The 16,185-nt window shown below is 34.4% G+C and overlaps 1 protein-coding gene across 1 annotated transcript in view; it reads right to left on the bottom strand.

The window, feature by feature from the left end:
• Positions 1-138: 138 nt before the first annotated feature.
• The window catches only part of CDH18 (cadherin 18), a gene marked incomplete at both ends in the record, with an annotated part of 349,009 nt that continues 332,962 nt past the window's right edge, over positions 139-16,185 (bottom strand). The window contains 2 exons of the mRNA XM_082651620.1: positions 139-629; positions 9,153-9,404. Of these exons, the coding sequence (XP_082507746.1) occupies positions 139-629; positions 9,153-9,404 (743 nt within the window). The remainder of the gene's footprint in view (positions 630-9,152; positions 9,405-16,185) is intronic.

Genomic DNA, 16,185 nt, shown 5'->3' on the forward strand with positions numbered 1-16,185 from the left:
GGGCACTTGTTTCTACAGTAGCTGTGCTCTGCTTGCTTAGTTCCTAGTACTGTTTCCAAGCTTCTTCCTTGCCATTGCTGAGGTTATATCTCCACTTGCTCAGGAAGCGAATTCTAGAAGGTTGCAAGAATTGACCCCCTAAGTTGTTCTTTCAGATTCTATTTCTCCATAGAGTTCAGCTAACTTTTTAAACTCGGGTCCCCAGTCTCCAAGGTACTGATAATCCTGGTCTGATTGTGTGGTTGCTGAATCCAGCGAGCTGATGGACCCAGCTTCTGATCTCTGACCCTCATAGGCGTAAGTCTGCAGAGAGTCATAAGGCGGGACGCTGGGGTCTAGGTCGGCTTCAGCCAGTCTTTGCTTAATAAACTCCTGAACATCTATACTTTCCAGGGTGGAAAACGTCTGGTGCCTGGGGGTGAGTTTCATTTCCGGTCTGATATCTCTCCGGTGCTTGAGCTCCTCGGCAGCAGACGGATTCCTCAAGGCTGTGATGTCAAAGGCCTCGGTGTCTTCCTCGCCGCCCCCCTCGTCATCATAGGTGACCACGTTCTCCCGCACGTCCTCCTCTGAAATGATCAGGGGCTCTTTTTTGCTGCGTCTCAGGGTGATGAAAAGTACTACAATTGCTAAGGAAAAATGGAAAGAGGATGAAGGGTTAGAAAAAGAAGAAGGGCATTCTTGGAGATTGGACATCAGCAATTCCCAGCCACTATCATCAGCTACATTCCATTTAGGCTTACGTTGTAACACAGCCCTGATCTCTGCACTCTGTGAATACCACCACAAGAGATTTTAACATCTTGAAGAATGTAGAAAATGACTATCTATCTCTACAAAACATTGGGAATCGCTGATCTTCTGGAGAACTCTGTGATATTCTCATTTGCCAGGCTATGGCTTCAGGATTCGTGACCAGTGATGAAGTCTAATCGTTCAGTCAGGGAAACAGATGATGGAAAAGCAATATGAAATTTTGACTGGAAAAATAATTCTGTGTGGGAGTCAATCTATAGATACTTATCCTTCTAAGGAGTACACTAAAGGCAGGATATTTTAAGTTTTTGTAAAATAGGAAGAAGGAGACCCTATAATTAACTCTTTCCTTTTGATGCTTTGTAGAAAATCAAAGCAGGAATATTTTACATGGTACACCTTGTTTGTTCATTATCTTTTAGAATAATATTATCAGGCATTAATTATTGCACTTATCTATCAAGCTGCAAAAGATGTTATTTTTTTAAAATTAATTTATTTATTTTTGCTGTGTTGGGTCTTTGTTTCTGTGCAAGGGCTCTTCCTAGTTGTGGCAAACGGGGGCCATTCTTCATCGCGGTGCGCGGACCTCTCACTATCGAGGCCTCTCTTGTTGCGGAGCACAGGATCCAGAAGTGCAGGCTCATTAGTTGTGGCTCACGGGCCTAGTTGCTCCGTGGCATGTGGGATCCTTCCAGACCAGGGCTCGAACCCGTGTCCCCTGCATTAGCAGGCAGACTCTCAACCACTGTTCCACCAGGGAAGCCCCCAAGATGTTATTTTATTTGTACATAATTTAGGTTTCATAGGAATTTTTTTGTTTACACAATGCTCTTTACATAACTTTTTAACTTAATCCTCAAAGCAGAGCTGGGGATTTCCTCATTTTTAAAATGAGGAAACTGAGACTCAGGAGAGATTACATGAGTAAATACCATGTAACTGTAAGACCACACAAATGGCAGGTGGAAAACCTTGGGCTGTAGTTTATGACTTTTCACACCAAAGATGATGATGTTTCCATTACCATATTAAACTTCATTATTTTAAAAATATAGAACAAGGAACTGAGTGACCTGTTGGCCGTGTGTCTTAGGGCAACTTAGCCAAAAGCAGTGAATAGGTTCTTATTATCAATAATGTTGTAGCCGTTGAATAAATTAATAGAAATAGGTCTTGGGTATTTTGCGTTGGTGGTTTTTCAATAGTTTCAGATTACTCTATTTGATGGTATTAAACCATTACTAAATAGAAAGATATTTCTACTTTATGTCATTAGGCCCAATACCCTTTACTTCATCTCTACAGACTGTTTGCGTCTTGGTTAGCTGATAATTTAGGCTTTATGATAACAATTATAAGGTTCACTAGTATTTAAAACATTCCTTATAATATAATAATCAGAGAGGTATATTCAAATGGAATGTAGGGTTGTTAGATTTAGCAAATAATGCAGGACACTTAATTAAATGTAAATTTGATATGAATAACAACAGAAAAAATATATGTATTATATATGTATAATATGAGATGAAACACAACAAAAATACATGTATAATATATGTATTCATACATATTACATACTATATATAATATGTGTATGTATACACATACATATATATGTGTAATATACAATTAAGTATGTCTCATGCAATGTGCAAATATTTTATGAACACATTAAGTATATATATTAGATATTTGTCCCAATATTATGTATAGGACATATTTATGCTATACGTATTATAGCATGTGTGTATATATATACATCTCAAAAGTATATTATAGCTTATACATATATATAGCTTAAGTGTGTCCCATGTAATATATCTGTAGGTGTATGTGTATACATACACACACACAGAAACTCCTACAGATATATATGTTTTATACAAAACTCACATTTCTATACTGTATTTTGTCTATTTATTTATGTCTGTAAACTGTATTTTACCTGGAAATACTGATTATGTGTAAGCTTTAACAAATGGTCAGAAAGCAAGCGAACACCGGGTTACCTATTCTCTGATAAAGAACATACCTGACACTTTCGAATCCACCCTTTTACCCTTCCCCTCTAAAAAATAACTTCTTTTTCTTTTATTGTTTCCTTGCTTCTCTTTATAGTTTAACCCCTTTTTATGTATACCCATAAACAATACAGATAAGCTTTGCCTGTATTTGAACTAGATATCATAGTGTATATGTGATTTTAAGACTTGAAAATGTAGAGAGAAAGAGGAATAGATATTCAAGCCAGAAGTGGAAAGGATAATTATGAGAGGGAAATCTACCATATGTGGAAAGAGGTGGTCACAGTGTACTGGGAAGAAGCTAATTTTGCATACAAGAGGCAAGTGGGAACCTGTGGGAATAAAGAAAAAAGAGACAAAACATCTTTAGGGAGGGTCAGGGAATCATCTGGAAAAGTATGGAATAAGAGGATACTGCCTAAGTAATGGGGAAATGCAATAGGGAGATTATAGTAGACATGGGGAATTAGTGAGTCACTGTGTTGGAAAGGGAGTGATTACAGAAAAAGCAGAAAATGAAATGCTGATGCTGCATGTGGCTCTGCTTCATAAATGCTCTGCTACAGAATACAGTAGTTTCCCATTCACGTTGCTTATACTTTCTTTTTGGGAAAAAGAAACAAACAAACAACAACAAAGAAACATTTCACTGAATGCCATCAATATGCATTTAATACCTCACTGTTTATTTTAGTGTAAATCCAGCCTACAGCTTTCTAATTCAGTGGCCCAAGCAGTATCCTCAAATAATGCACTCCATTCTACCCAGAGGTTTATATTTATCATCCACTATATACTTCTGCTCATCTTTATGATTAACTGAGGAGGCTGTTCTAGATCAAAACATCTATTTCTACAGACTGCCTAATTTATTATAGTAAAATTTCTTACTTTTGTCAATAAATTATTTTCCTTATGTTGAAATGGTTGGTAGTTAATGCCAAGGGACTTTATGTGCATGTATAACAGGAAGAATGTGATCAATACTATTATCGAAGTGTGGAGGTAATTTATATCCTTCACCAATATCAGTATCATATTTGCCTAATGAAACATAGTGGATTATGCTGGGTTTATTATTATGATAGCTTTTATTTGTTTATTTCCCCGAATTTAAGAAAATATTCCTGATATATATGTGTTGATTCAAAATATAGATACTAGGTAAGTTTGAATTTAGAGTTTTACATCTTTCTCTTTTTCTAGACAAAGAGAGTTACTTGTCAGTGACAAATGATTCCTAGATTTGTTACATAACTATTTATTATAAAGATCAATTTATAAATAGCCGTACAATCTGGAACACTTTTTAAGGGTGGAAGGGGATTTCGTTTATAATTACATCAGGACATCAGGACAAATACAGACATATGGTCCCTTTAGTCAAAGGCAAATTCAAATCAATTCAGAGAAGAATGTGGAAGCATGAATGAGAAGGTACACTCCTAATGAATTTCTTTACAATCATGTTTGTTCAGTAGAGGTTTCTGGAGCAAATGGCACACAGCAGATACTCTGTAAACAATTCTTATGTGGATGAACAAAAGAATAATCTCTGTGAGAGTGATAATGTGGCACTGGGTTAAGTGAATCTTCATAGTAATAGTCTCACTAGGAAATAGTAATAGTCTCACTAGGAAAATAATTTTTAAATATTTTTAAAAATCAACTTACTGCTCTTAATAATACCAAACACCTAATTTTGCTTGAGAATATTTTTTAAAATTTGAAAAACAAACTAAATGTTTCCCACAAAATCTCAAGGCCAAATTTATTTGAAGAGAATAAATGAAGATAATAATCATACATATAAATTTGAGAGTTAAATCCCTATTTACGAACTGGCAGGCAAATAAGCATATTCAAATGAGTCTCCCACAGTATATCAAACCATACATGTATAACAGGGTAGTACTTCTTTCAGTGGTTCATCTGGGAAAATATAATATGATAGAGCCATGGTGTTATTAAAAAAAAAAAGAGAGAGAGAGAGAGAGGGGTACAGAGCTTGTCCTTTGTTCAAAATTATATTATAAATGATTTCTGGTATTTTCAAGTTTGATTACATAGTCTGGAATAAAATGAATTAATTGTAGTATTTTTGAGATGTCTTTATTCTAATGAATATTTTATTCTTGGTTAGTATATGTCTTTTTCTTCTTTTTAAGTCTGGCCAGGATTTTAAACCTAAGTTCTTCTTTTTATATAAGAAAATTATAATGAATTTATTGTGTCAGTAATTTATTCTATTCATAAAGGAATTCAAATTTGTGGAAACAGTTTTCTCTTTGTTTTCTCCTATATTATATTTACTTACTTATATTATCATTCCAGTGCTTAGAGTACTAAGGGGCTTTGAGTTTTCATAACTAAAACTGACATACAACTTGCATTTGAATACATTATGTACTGACTCCTAACATACTCCCCCAAACTACTTTTCATAGCAGATTTGTTTACCCCTAAATATCACTTGATTCTTTTTTCATACCACCATATGTGAGTACTAAACTTGGTAGAATGAGGTGGCCCAAGTCAGGGAGATGATTTTGATTAGTTTCTGTAGCCATAATTGGTAATGACACTTCTCATTGAAACAATTTTTCAAACTCAGGGGAGCCCACAAGGTCATTTAAAATAGCTTTCATGGCAAGCAGGTTGGCAGTTATCTTCTCATCAATTCCACCTCCTCTCCTAGTTCCTCACTCTTCTCCCACCACACCCACCTTGATCCCCATTTATGATGAAATTTACATCCAAGAATAGGAGCAAACTATGTGGTGGATTCATCTAGGTCAGCAGATCATATGTGATGCATGGACTACAAAGGTAGCCTTCCAGAGATCTGATGCAGATCCTGATTCAATCATCTCTTGCACTGGTTCACTCTACCAACAGTTCTGGTCCCTCTGACAAGTAATAGGGTGGGTTGGGAAAGAAATGTCAGATCCCTGGGAGGGAAAGGGGACTCTGACAATCCCCTCCTCTGGCACCAAACTCTGATTGCATCATGATGGCTCACTCTAAATTCTTTTCTATCCATTCCTTGAAATGGATCTGAAAAGGTAATCCTGACAAAACATAACTCAACTCACAAGGTTTACATTTACCATTTAAAGTTAGGCCCTTTGGTTTTCAAGCACCCCATCTTCTGGTAATCAATATATACATAGAAGGAGTCTGACCAAACTGTAAAATGTTGAATCATATTTAACCTATAATAAAACATAAATAAGCACCACAGAAGTTTACAGATGACTCTAAGGTCATTCTAGTTGAAACTTTATTTTCATAGATTCAGAAATAGAAGAAAGAGACTTCATGGGTCCTGAGATCACACAGTTAATTAGTGGCAAAACTGGGGCTGAGTTTCCACAATCACAGTTATGTTCACAAACAGCTACTAAGTAAAACATTTTTCAGTATTAAAAGATTAACTTAACTTCATGATTTATTTAGCTGTTGAGGTTGAATGCTATTTCAGAATTACAAGTTCTAAAAGTATTGCTACCTCTGATGTTGTTGATATTTTCCTTGAAACCTATGAGCTCACACATTAACCAACAATATTTCAAAATTGCAAATGACTCCATCCAAGTCTGTGGGTCAGATATTTTCTGAATAATGATATAAACCCTTAAAATGCCATGAAAAATATAAATTACATTATAAATAGTGATTTTTTAAATCTAAGCTTAAGAAATTCTGCAACCTTTGGATAAAACTGTAAAGACACATTTGAGTTTCAATAAAAATTGAAAGAGCAAACATATCAAATAGAAACTTTGTTTCATTAGCCCTGAGGTACAGCATAAAATATAGAAATGTTCTCTTATTTACCCCAAAGGGGAAACATTTTCATAAAGTCAATTAAAGGGATGTATTGTTTCATGAAATAATAAAATGTTATTTTATATAGTACACCTGAATGTATCTTATATTGACATCTTTCAATTTTAAAGATTTTTAATTTTAGTATGCAAAAATAATTTTATGATGATAAACGAAAACAAAAGCCAAATGTAACATGCCTCCACCAGTTGAAATATCTTTCAGAATAAGGCCTCTGGAGGAACTTATAGTAATGTCAGAGTGTTTGTTTTTGTTTTTGTTTTAATGGAAGTAAAATTGACTTATGAAAGGTCACTGAGTTCTATTCTTTTCAGTTTCAGTTAGGAACCCTAGAGGGTTCAATGTTTATAGTTGTTTACTCTTCGGGGTTTTGTTCTTGTTTTGTTTTCCTTTTTGGTTTGTGATGTTTTGGTTTTCAGTTTCAAAGACATAAAAGGTAATTTGTTAATTTCTAAAGAAAATAGCAGTTAAAATATATATAAATAATCAATATATAAATTAATAAAATCAAGAAAGCCTGATTTTCCCAGATACCATCTCTACCACACTTCTGCAAAAGACTGTACTGCAGTGAAATAGTTTTTGTTATGGTGAATCAAACCTCCACACTCCAAGTTGCTAAGTGCAATTGATACTTTTTGCTACTCAATTTATTTAACTTTTGGGCAGCTTTGAACACTGTTGAATGCTCTGTCCTCCTTGATGCACTTATTTTCTTTGTTTCAGGATATTATACCTTAATAATTTTGTTCCTTGTTCTGTGATTTTTCCTTTGCTCTATGCTATTGCATCCTTCTTGATTTAGCGATCACACTGGAATTTATCACAGCTCAGTCCTAGTCTATCCTCTCTCTCTTTATAGACTCTTGCTGTGATAACATCAACAAAATGCATTTCTGGTGTCCCCCAACCCAGGGAAGATCAGGGCCCATATTCATCAAGAGATGAAAAGTCTTCTTTGATACTGTTCTAACTCAGTCTCATATCCAGTTTATCCAAGATCACTTTTTATTTTTTTTTTAATTTTTGGCTACTTTACTTTTAGCCCTTGGAAACTTGTTCCAAGAAAAGACACCATGTCATAAACATTAAGTATTTGTTCACTGACCTGAAATAATTAACACTGCAGGTTTCACATGGAATCTCAGGTACTTCCAATAAGCATTCAGTAAAGATTTTGGTAAATATTTCCATCCTGTGATTTGCAGCTTATTACCCAAGATCACTTTTGATTTCACCTAAGACATCTTGGTACTATCAATCTTTCTTCAGCTCCATTTTAAGTATACTGGTCCAAATTATGCTATATCTGAGTGAGACAAATGTGTCATATTTCTAGTCAGTTTGCCTACCTGCTCTCTTTACCAGCATGAGATCTGTTCTCCACTTCATTCATAATCATCTTTGTTCAACATGCAAATTTTATGATGGGATGCGCCTACTTTCAACTTCTCCTCAAACTCCTAGAACAAAGCCCACCATTTTTGCCATTTTACCCCAACCTGCCTCGACCCTGCCTAAACATCCTTTCTACTCAATCTTATTCCACCTTGATCTCCACTCCTCTGTAGGGGTAATTTGTCTTCTAACCCAGGAACAAAACAAAGGATATTCCTTGCAAAAATATCTGTGTCTCAAAGTACATAGTTTGTTTGTTTTCCTTATGTATGCACAGTAGCAAGAAAAGAACAAAAAATAAGGCTCCTAAGAGAAAACTAGAGGGAGAGGACACACTGGAAAATGTATATATGTACCCATTTTAAACTATAAAGTAAAATATTATTTACACCTGCCTTTCCTATAAAAAAATCTGGATTTCCTTTCTTGTTTTGTATAGCAATTCTAAAGAGATTATAGTAATATTAGTTTCAAATGCAGTTGTGATAAGATTCCAACTATTAAAAAGATAACATAAAATTAGAGAAAGTACTTTATTTTCTATTAAAATAAAATGTAATGCAAAAAATAAACTAAAAAAATGTATTAGTTTTAATTTAATAAAATTTGATATATCTGAGGCAAAAATTATTTTATATTTAATCCTTTAAAATTCAGCTAAGATTGATGATAAACTCATTTTAGACTGATAGAAATTTCTACAAGAAATTTATTCCTTTTATTTGGTGGTTAGATTCATTTGCAGAGTAATGTCACCTATGTTCTTTGAAATAAATTGTAAATGCCCTTTCAATAGGAAATTTAGAATATTTAATATCAATTCTTTCTAAAATAGGTCCTTTCCAAAAAGATTTCTCTTATTGTATCCCTTCTTTTAATATTTCAACTCTTTCATCACATTTGAACCAAATCATTTCCAGATTAACTATGGTATTGAGAAAGTTAATTAAAGGAAACAGTCATGTCTTGTTATCACGTAAAGCACTACTAATTCCAAAGTTTTGTCAAAATGACTCTCTCTCTCTCTCTCTCTGTCTCTTTTGCTCTCTTTTCTAACGCGCCATTGTAGGGTACACTCAGAATCGTCATCACACATTAAGATTTAGAATGACTTACCTAGGAGAATGACAACACACAGTAGAATAGCGATTAAGGCTCCTGTACTCAAGCCAGCCGAGGACAGGAGGGCTTCTGCACGGCAGGTCCGCACGCGCCCGTCTCTCTCGCACGCACAAACCCTGATGGTGAGGGTACTGCTGCTGCTGAGAGAGGGGATTCCACCGTCAGAGATCATAATGGGGAGGTAATACACATCCTGAATAGTTCGACTAAATCTCCTCCGCCTTGTCAGAATGCTGGCTGTGTTATCTATGACAGACATAAGCAGAACAACATGGACTTAGTAAAGCCGCCATTAAAGATTCACAGTTCCTTTAATGGATAAAATGGGCATGTGCGATTTCTTTTCCGTTTATGAAATGGATAAAGGAACGTGAAGGGGAGATTATTAACCAGGGACTAAAACTCATTCTCAAATGGAGAAACATATTCAAAAAGTTAATAAGGCCTGGACTGAAGGGGAGGGGAAATAGTGGATGACAGAGGAGGAAGGAAGCGGTGAGCATTTGGGGCACGGGCATAATAGCCAAAGGATTGAAAAGGATACATGGATACCAGACTTCGGGGTGAGTCAGTGGTTCCTACCACAAACCTGGTGACTCTGAATATAAGTGATAGAAATAGACAGCTACATTTTTAGTGAACTTCAGGTGAGGTTAATGTACAAAAATGTTTAAGAATCATTGGTACAGATAATGTATTTATGGAGCCACCAGATCAATTGATAAACTATTTTAAACTTGTGATTTGAAGCACTCTTGTTATAGTGGGCACACCATGGGTAAGTTAATAATGAATAAAATGTTAATTTCATTTTTTATGTGCTTTAAAAATACTACGTACTATAGTAAATGATTGCATGAGGTATTTTGATCAGTCCACACAACCGTATAAGGGAGAGGATGTTAAATTCCTTACATTTTAGGGAAAATCATTTTTATTAGGAATAATAATTTTAAAATAAATAACCTCAGTCCCAGAGGATAAATTGCCTCAAATCACAGAGCTAGTGAATAATCAAGCTATAACCCAAATACATTCTAGAACCCTGCTCAATACCAGGATGTCATACTGCCTCTACTCCACCAGTTCACTTCCAATTGGTATTGATGCCTCAGGTGCACATAGGAAATGTTTATCTTAGCATTGTTAGTCCCCCTTCCGTGACTGTTAGCTAAAGGACCCTTTTGGTGCACACTTGGATGTGCTGCTCAGAACCTCTGCATGAAGTGACTTGTTGCCTGAACTGTAGACTGAACTGTAGATTGCGACCTGGCCCAAGGTTACACTTTTCTGGAGCAACACATAGCCAATGACTTATTGCTGCAAGGTTATAAATGTCAAGCCATTTCTGCTGAATGCAGAAAATACTGAAGGGCAAGTTTAGTTCCAGAGCTTTCCCATGGGGTCAGCCATGGACACATTCAAATTGCATGGCAGCTTAATTGCTCACTCTGCCTTTCTTTCTTCCACTTCCATTGTGGTCCACAGATGTCGATTATGAGAGCACACTCCAATAAATATCCTGCCCCCTAAACTCCAATCCAGAGCCTGCTTCCCTGATCATCCAACCTGTGACTACACATCTGAGTTAATTACTTTTCACTAAAAAGTCAGTAAATCATTAGACAATTACTTTTAGGGATTCTTTTTTTCCTATCAATTTCTCTTATTCTGAAAATTGGAATTTTTAAAATTATGAGTATGTTTATGATAGTCATGATACAATACCCTACAGCTATATTCTCTTGGTTGTACATTGCCAAACTAATGCAATAGAAAGATAATGAATATTTTAAATATTCAATATAATGCAGGTAATAAAACATGAATAATACACATTATATACGTAAATTAAAATTATATACACACATATATGCACATATATATGTATAAGTTGTTGAAGATTTGTTATAGAACATAAATAAATAATCTAATAAGTTATTTAAAATATTTTCTCACCTGGAAGAAGAGAAATTTAAAGAAAAGTGTGTTGATTGCCTACTCTGAAGCAGGTTTCAGAATGATGGGAAAAAAAAGAGGAGAAACTTCATCACGTGTGTTTTTAAGAGTATAGCCATCACAGGTACTCTCCTGGAAACCTGACCTTTGAGTAAGCACACCTATCAGGTGTAGGATGTTGCTTCATGATTAATATAAACTTGCATATATGCACAATTGCTTAGCCTAAAGAAAAGGTTTGAACGTGGGCTCATAGGCACAAACACGTTTGAGAATCTTACTGCTGGTCCTCTGAAGAAGAGATGTAAGACACTGGTCCCTGGTCTCAGTAAATATCATAATGTGTGGAATGACATGATAACATGCAGGGGTAGATGGGGACTCTCTTTCATGGCTCTAGCCTCGTGTCCACTTTACATTCTTAATCTGGAAGCATGTTCTTTTTCAAGATAGTTATTGGAAATGTAATCAGAAACATGAGAAACAAGAAGAAAGCCTGAATATGTTTCTAGTGCATTTTAAGTTCTCAAATAGAAAGCTCTCACACATGGAGACATGACAATATTCTTTCGCTTTTCCAGCTGAAGGTTTGACTTTTGAAAAGCAAAGAGGATTCAGGAAACAAAGAGCTTCCTACCCAGAAAGGCTTAGCACAGCAGAATAATGAACTCTTGACAAGGGATATTGTGTATCTCCCTGGAACTGAAAAAAATGTACTTGGCAGTAGGCTCACTGAACTTGAACAAGAAAACTTTGAAATAAAATGAAAGAGATAAGAAGATATATATATATATATATATGTGTGTGTGTGTGTGTGTGTGTGTGTACATACACACACACACACATAAATATACATATACATATGAGAACAAACTTTGTCTTGCTGAAACCGAAATATTAGGTGACAAGAAGAAAACAAATCTCTAAACTTGAAATATAATGTTTTAAAAATAAAACAAGTATTACAGAAAGTCTTGCATAACTACTTTAAACTGGATAAAAAATTAATATAAATTGAATAAAAGGAAACCATAGCAGGATGTAAAATCTGTGGATGAGAAGAGCTAATTATCAATGTCAAATAAAGGACAATCTCTAATAATGTGTACCCAAGTTTTGTTCTTAATTCTAACTGTCAAGAGTTTGGATGAAGACAGAAGATTATAGAACACTTGGAAGCCAAACTAATATAGCTAATATATTGGATTAAGATTTAAGGAGAGTTTGAACAGCTAGCACAAAGACCTTAAGCTAACAAGACAAGAACTAAAGATATGTGTTAGATAGTACACTTTGAAAAGTATCATATGGGAGAGATTTTGAGTAACATCTATTATTTTCTAATACATATACTATCTGAATGTAGCAATGAGGCAATAGATCTAAAACAGTCTCAGAAGGATTCAATAATGATATGGAATTTTTATGCAGATCTTTATTGAGAAGACGTCATTGGAATACAGTGCATAAATTTGGGTCTACTATCTTAAAAGTGATACTTTAACCCAGTTTAGAAGACCTTGACTGCGATAAAAGCGTTAGAAAAGTATGTCATATGAAGAATCTTTGAAAAAAACAGTGTGAAAATTCTACTGTCTTATATGAATTTAGGGGCCTGAAATGACTTAGAAATTTAAAGAAAAATTTGGGAAATTCTGTTAGTAATTAATGTCTTTCTGAATATAATCAATATTTTCCTGACATTCCCAGCAACTATAACTTTGATGCAATGTGGAAATAGCCTTGAACATGGTTTAGTCTTTCAAAATAGATGGCAATGTATTATTTATTTTGTTGCATATCCCATTTTGTTCAGAAAATGATATGGACATATATAGGAGGAAGCAGGGAGACTGCAATGCAGATATACAATAGATGAATCATGGAGATATTTACAAATATATTTGTGATGACTGTGAAAGAATTGAAATTTTGAGTCCTTTGAAAAACAATAATAATAATAAAATTTTATTTTTGCAATTATAGGAAGTCCAGGAACTTCATAATTGATAATTTTGGGGGGATCTTTCACACAAAAAATATTACAGTAAAATACAAGTTTGGGTAGATAGATATACTTCCAACTTCTACATTTCTTTAGGGACAGAAGGCTACAGAATACAACAGTATAATACAAGTAACACTGTGTTTCTAAAATTCAGATATAATTTTCTTGAACTAGTAGTATGTGCTCTATTATTTCTTTGTTCAATAGTTTGAACGATCTTGAAAGGTTCTAATCTCTGTGCTACTTTCATAAACTGTAGTAGAGTTTAAGTTAAAATAAGGCATACTTTTAAAATACTCCCTTGGGCAAAAACACATCCTACATTAAAGTCCAAAATTACCTTATATCTTGGAAAGTATTAAAACCTAAAAAAAAGTGGCAGCGTAGGAATAAAGACATAGACATAGAGAATGGACTTGAGGACATGGGGTGAGGAGGGGGAAGCTGGGGAGAAGTGAGAGAAGCATGGACATATATACGCTACCAAATGTAAAATAGATAGCTAGTGGGAAGCAGACGCATAGCACAGGGAGATCAGCTTGGTGCTTTGTGACAATCTAGAGGGGTGGGATGGGGAGGGTGGGAGGGAAGCTCAAGAGGGAGGGGATATGGGGATATATGTATATATAGAGCGGATTCACTTTGTTGTACAACAGAAACTAACACAGCATTGTGAAGCAATTATACTTCAATAAAGATGTATAAAAAATTTTCATTTACAATAGCATGAAAGAGAATAAAATGTTTAATATATTTAACAAAAGAAGCACAAGCCTTGTATACCCAAAACTACACAACTTCATGGAAAGAAATTAAATATCTAAATAAATGAGAAGATATCCCATGTTTATGAGTTGAAAGACTTAATATTGTTAAGATGACAATGTTACCAAAAGTAGATTCAGTGTAGTCCCTATCAAAATTCCAATGGTGTTTTTTGCAGAAATGGAAAAAACTCATCCTAAATTCAAATTGAAATTCAATGAATCTCAAATAGTCAAAACAATCCTGAAAAAGAAGAACAAAATCAGAGGACTCATGCTTCCGATTTCAAAGCTGACTACAAAGCTATAGTAATCAAGACCTTGTAGTACTGCCATAAAGATAGACATAGAGACCAATGGAATAGAATTGAGAAATAAACCGTTATGTTTATGGCTAATTGATTTAAAAAAATAATCATGTGTTCTTCAAAACTCTTAAACTATCAGATGCCCATACCCTCCCTGCCATTTCAACGAATTCCTTATTTGATCATGCAGACATAAAGATAAACTTTGTCTCAAGTATAGCCTAGCAGACTATTAAAGTAATATTTCCAAATCTATCACAATAGCAGAAACATTTGAGATCTTCAGATGTAGCTCTGTAATTGGATTAAACTTTTTTTAAAAGCTGAAGAAAAAGCTGGGAGATAGAAACTTAACTTCCACCGAAGAGATAAATATGCATGGCTTCATAGCATTTCATTTTTATCTGGTCTTCCAGCAGCAATAAGATCCATTCATAATTTAACTATCATCAGAGCCCATGCAGGAAACAACGCTCTTTTGCTTTCCTGCAAAGTACCTTTCACATAACAGGTACTTGATAAATAATGATTTGAACTACACTCAGCAGAAGCCTGTCTTCTCTTACAGTTTCCTCATTATATTGACATGTATTAAGAAATTAAAATCAAAATGAACTAATCTAGCTTGATCTCCTCATGCTCTCTGCTGAAGGTTGATTCTTTTTCTCCTGTTTCCTCACTTCCTATTCTTTTAATCCTAGAATTACCCTAATTTCAATTTTCAACTGGATTCGGCAAGTTCATTTAAGTTTGTAAACATTCTCCTGGCCTCACTTGTGTTTCTGTCAAACCACAAATGCATGATCCACTATGTTATTATGTTCCTATTTGCACCCTGGAATGTCACCCCTTTGACCACCTGCCACACTCCTTCTTGATGCTTTTTAAATCCCAGATAAATACAACCATACATTGTCTAAACACTCTGCTTTCAGATTCATAAACAACGCTGGTAAATAGTTGTAACCATCTTAAGTGACCCCAATAAGTATATAGCGTAACTCTAAGTTCTCAAAGGAGGTTGGTAATTAATGTATTAATATCCATATTTCATCAGATGCCATAGACTAGCTAGCTATTCTAAGCTTATTTTGCCATTTTCTCTTAAGCGCTATTCCTCCATTCACAGCAGGAAAACAGCTTTTTCTGAAAAGAAGCTACCATCTATTATCAACATATGAAAACCACATTTGAAAACTGCTCAACCTTCTTTGCTATTAATTATGTCTATCTATGTATACAAGACTCTGTGACATAAAAAAAGAACATGAATACGTATGAAACAAAAATATGAATCTTGAAGAATATCAGCAAATCTGCTCATGAAAAACACATATAAATTTGCATAAGAGTGTTAGTTTAGATGAATAGGGTAATAAAGAAGAAAAACAGCTTTTTAAGTAGAAACCTAACCCAAAATCTAAAATAATTCATAAGCATATCACAATAATATAATAATTGCAGAAACTGTAGAAGTACAGAGAACAGCAGTTTACCAAAAAAATAAAAAATAAAGTACATGAATTTCAACAGAAACCCTCTACCCAATATTTATCACATACCTTTAATAAATACTACATTTTTAGTAGGAAATGGATGAGTCAAGTACAATAAATTATGGAGTCATGATATTTATAAACACTGAAGGAAACACTAAAGATTAATCCTTAGAGAGACTGGAAAAGCAAATACATATTCCTGCTCTTAAAATTATTTAAAAATCTGTTTTTAAATAAATTTTACCCTCTTAAGGCACAGGGTAGAGCTGATGACTCCTGCAGCATTTATGTGATTCCGAGCAAGGAAGGAATTAAGGCAAAAGAGTGTAACCTACATTTTCACAATAGGAAAGCAAAACAAAGTGGCACAGAATGGCCCAATTGGTCATATTTTTATTGCTTAGAATATGTGTCAGCTATTTGTTTTTTTCTGTTTTCCTTTTTTTTTTTTTTCTGCTGTCACTGTGAATAGGAATATAAGAAGGTGAT

The sequence above is a fragment of the Grampus griseus genome, assembly GCF_964374135.1.
Source record: "Grampus griseus genome assembly, chromosome: 3".
Classification (NCBI taxonomy): domain Eukaryota; kingdom Metazoa; phylum Chordata; class Mammalia; order Artiodactyla; family Delphinidae; genus Grampus; species Grampus griseus.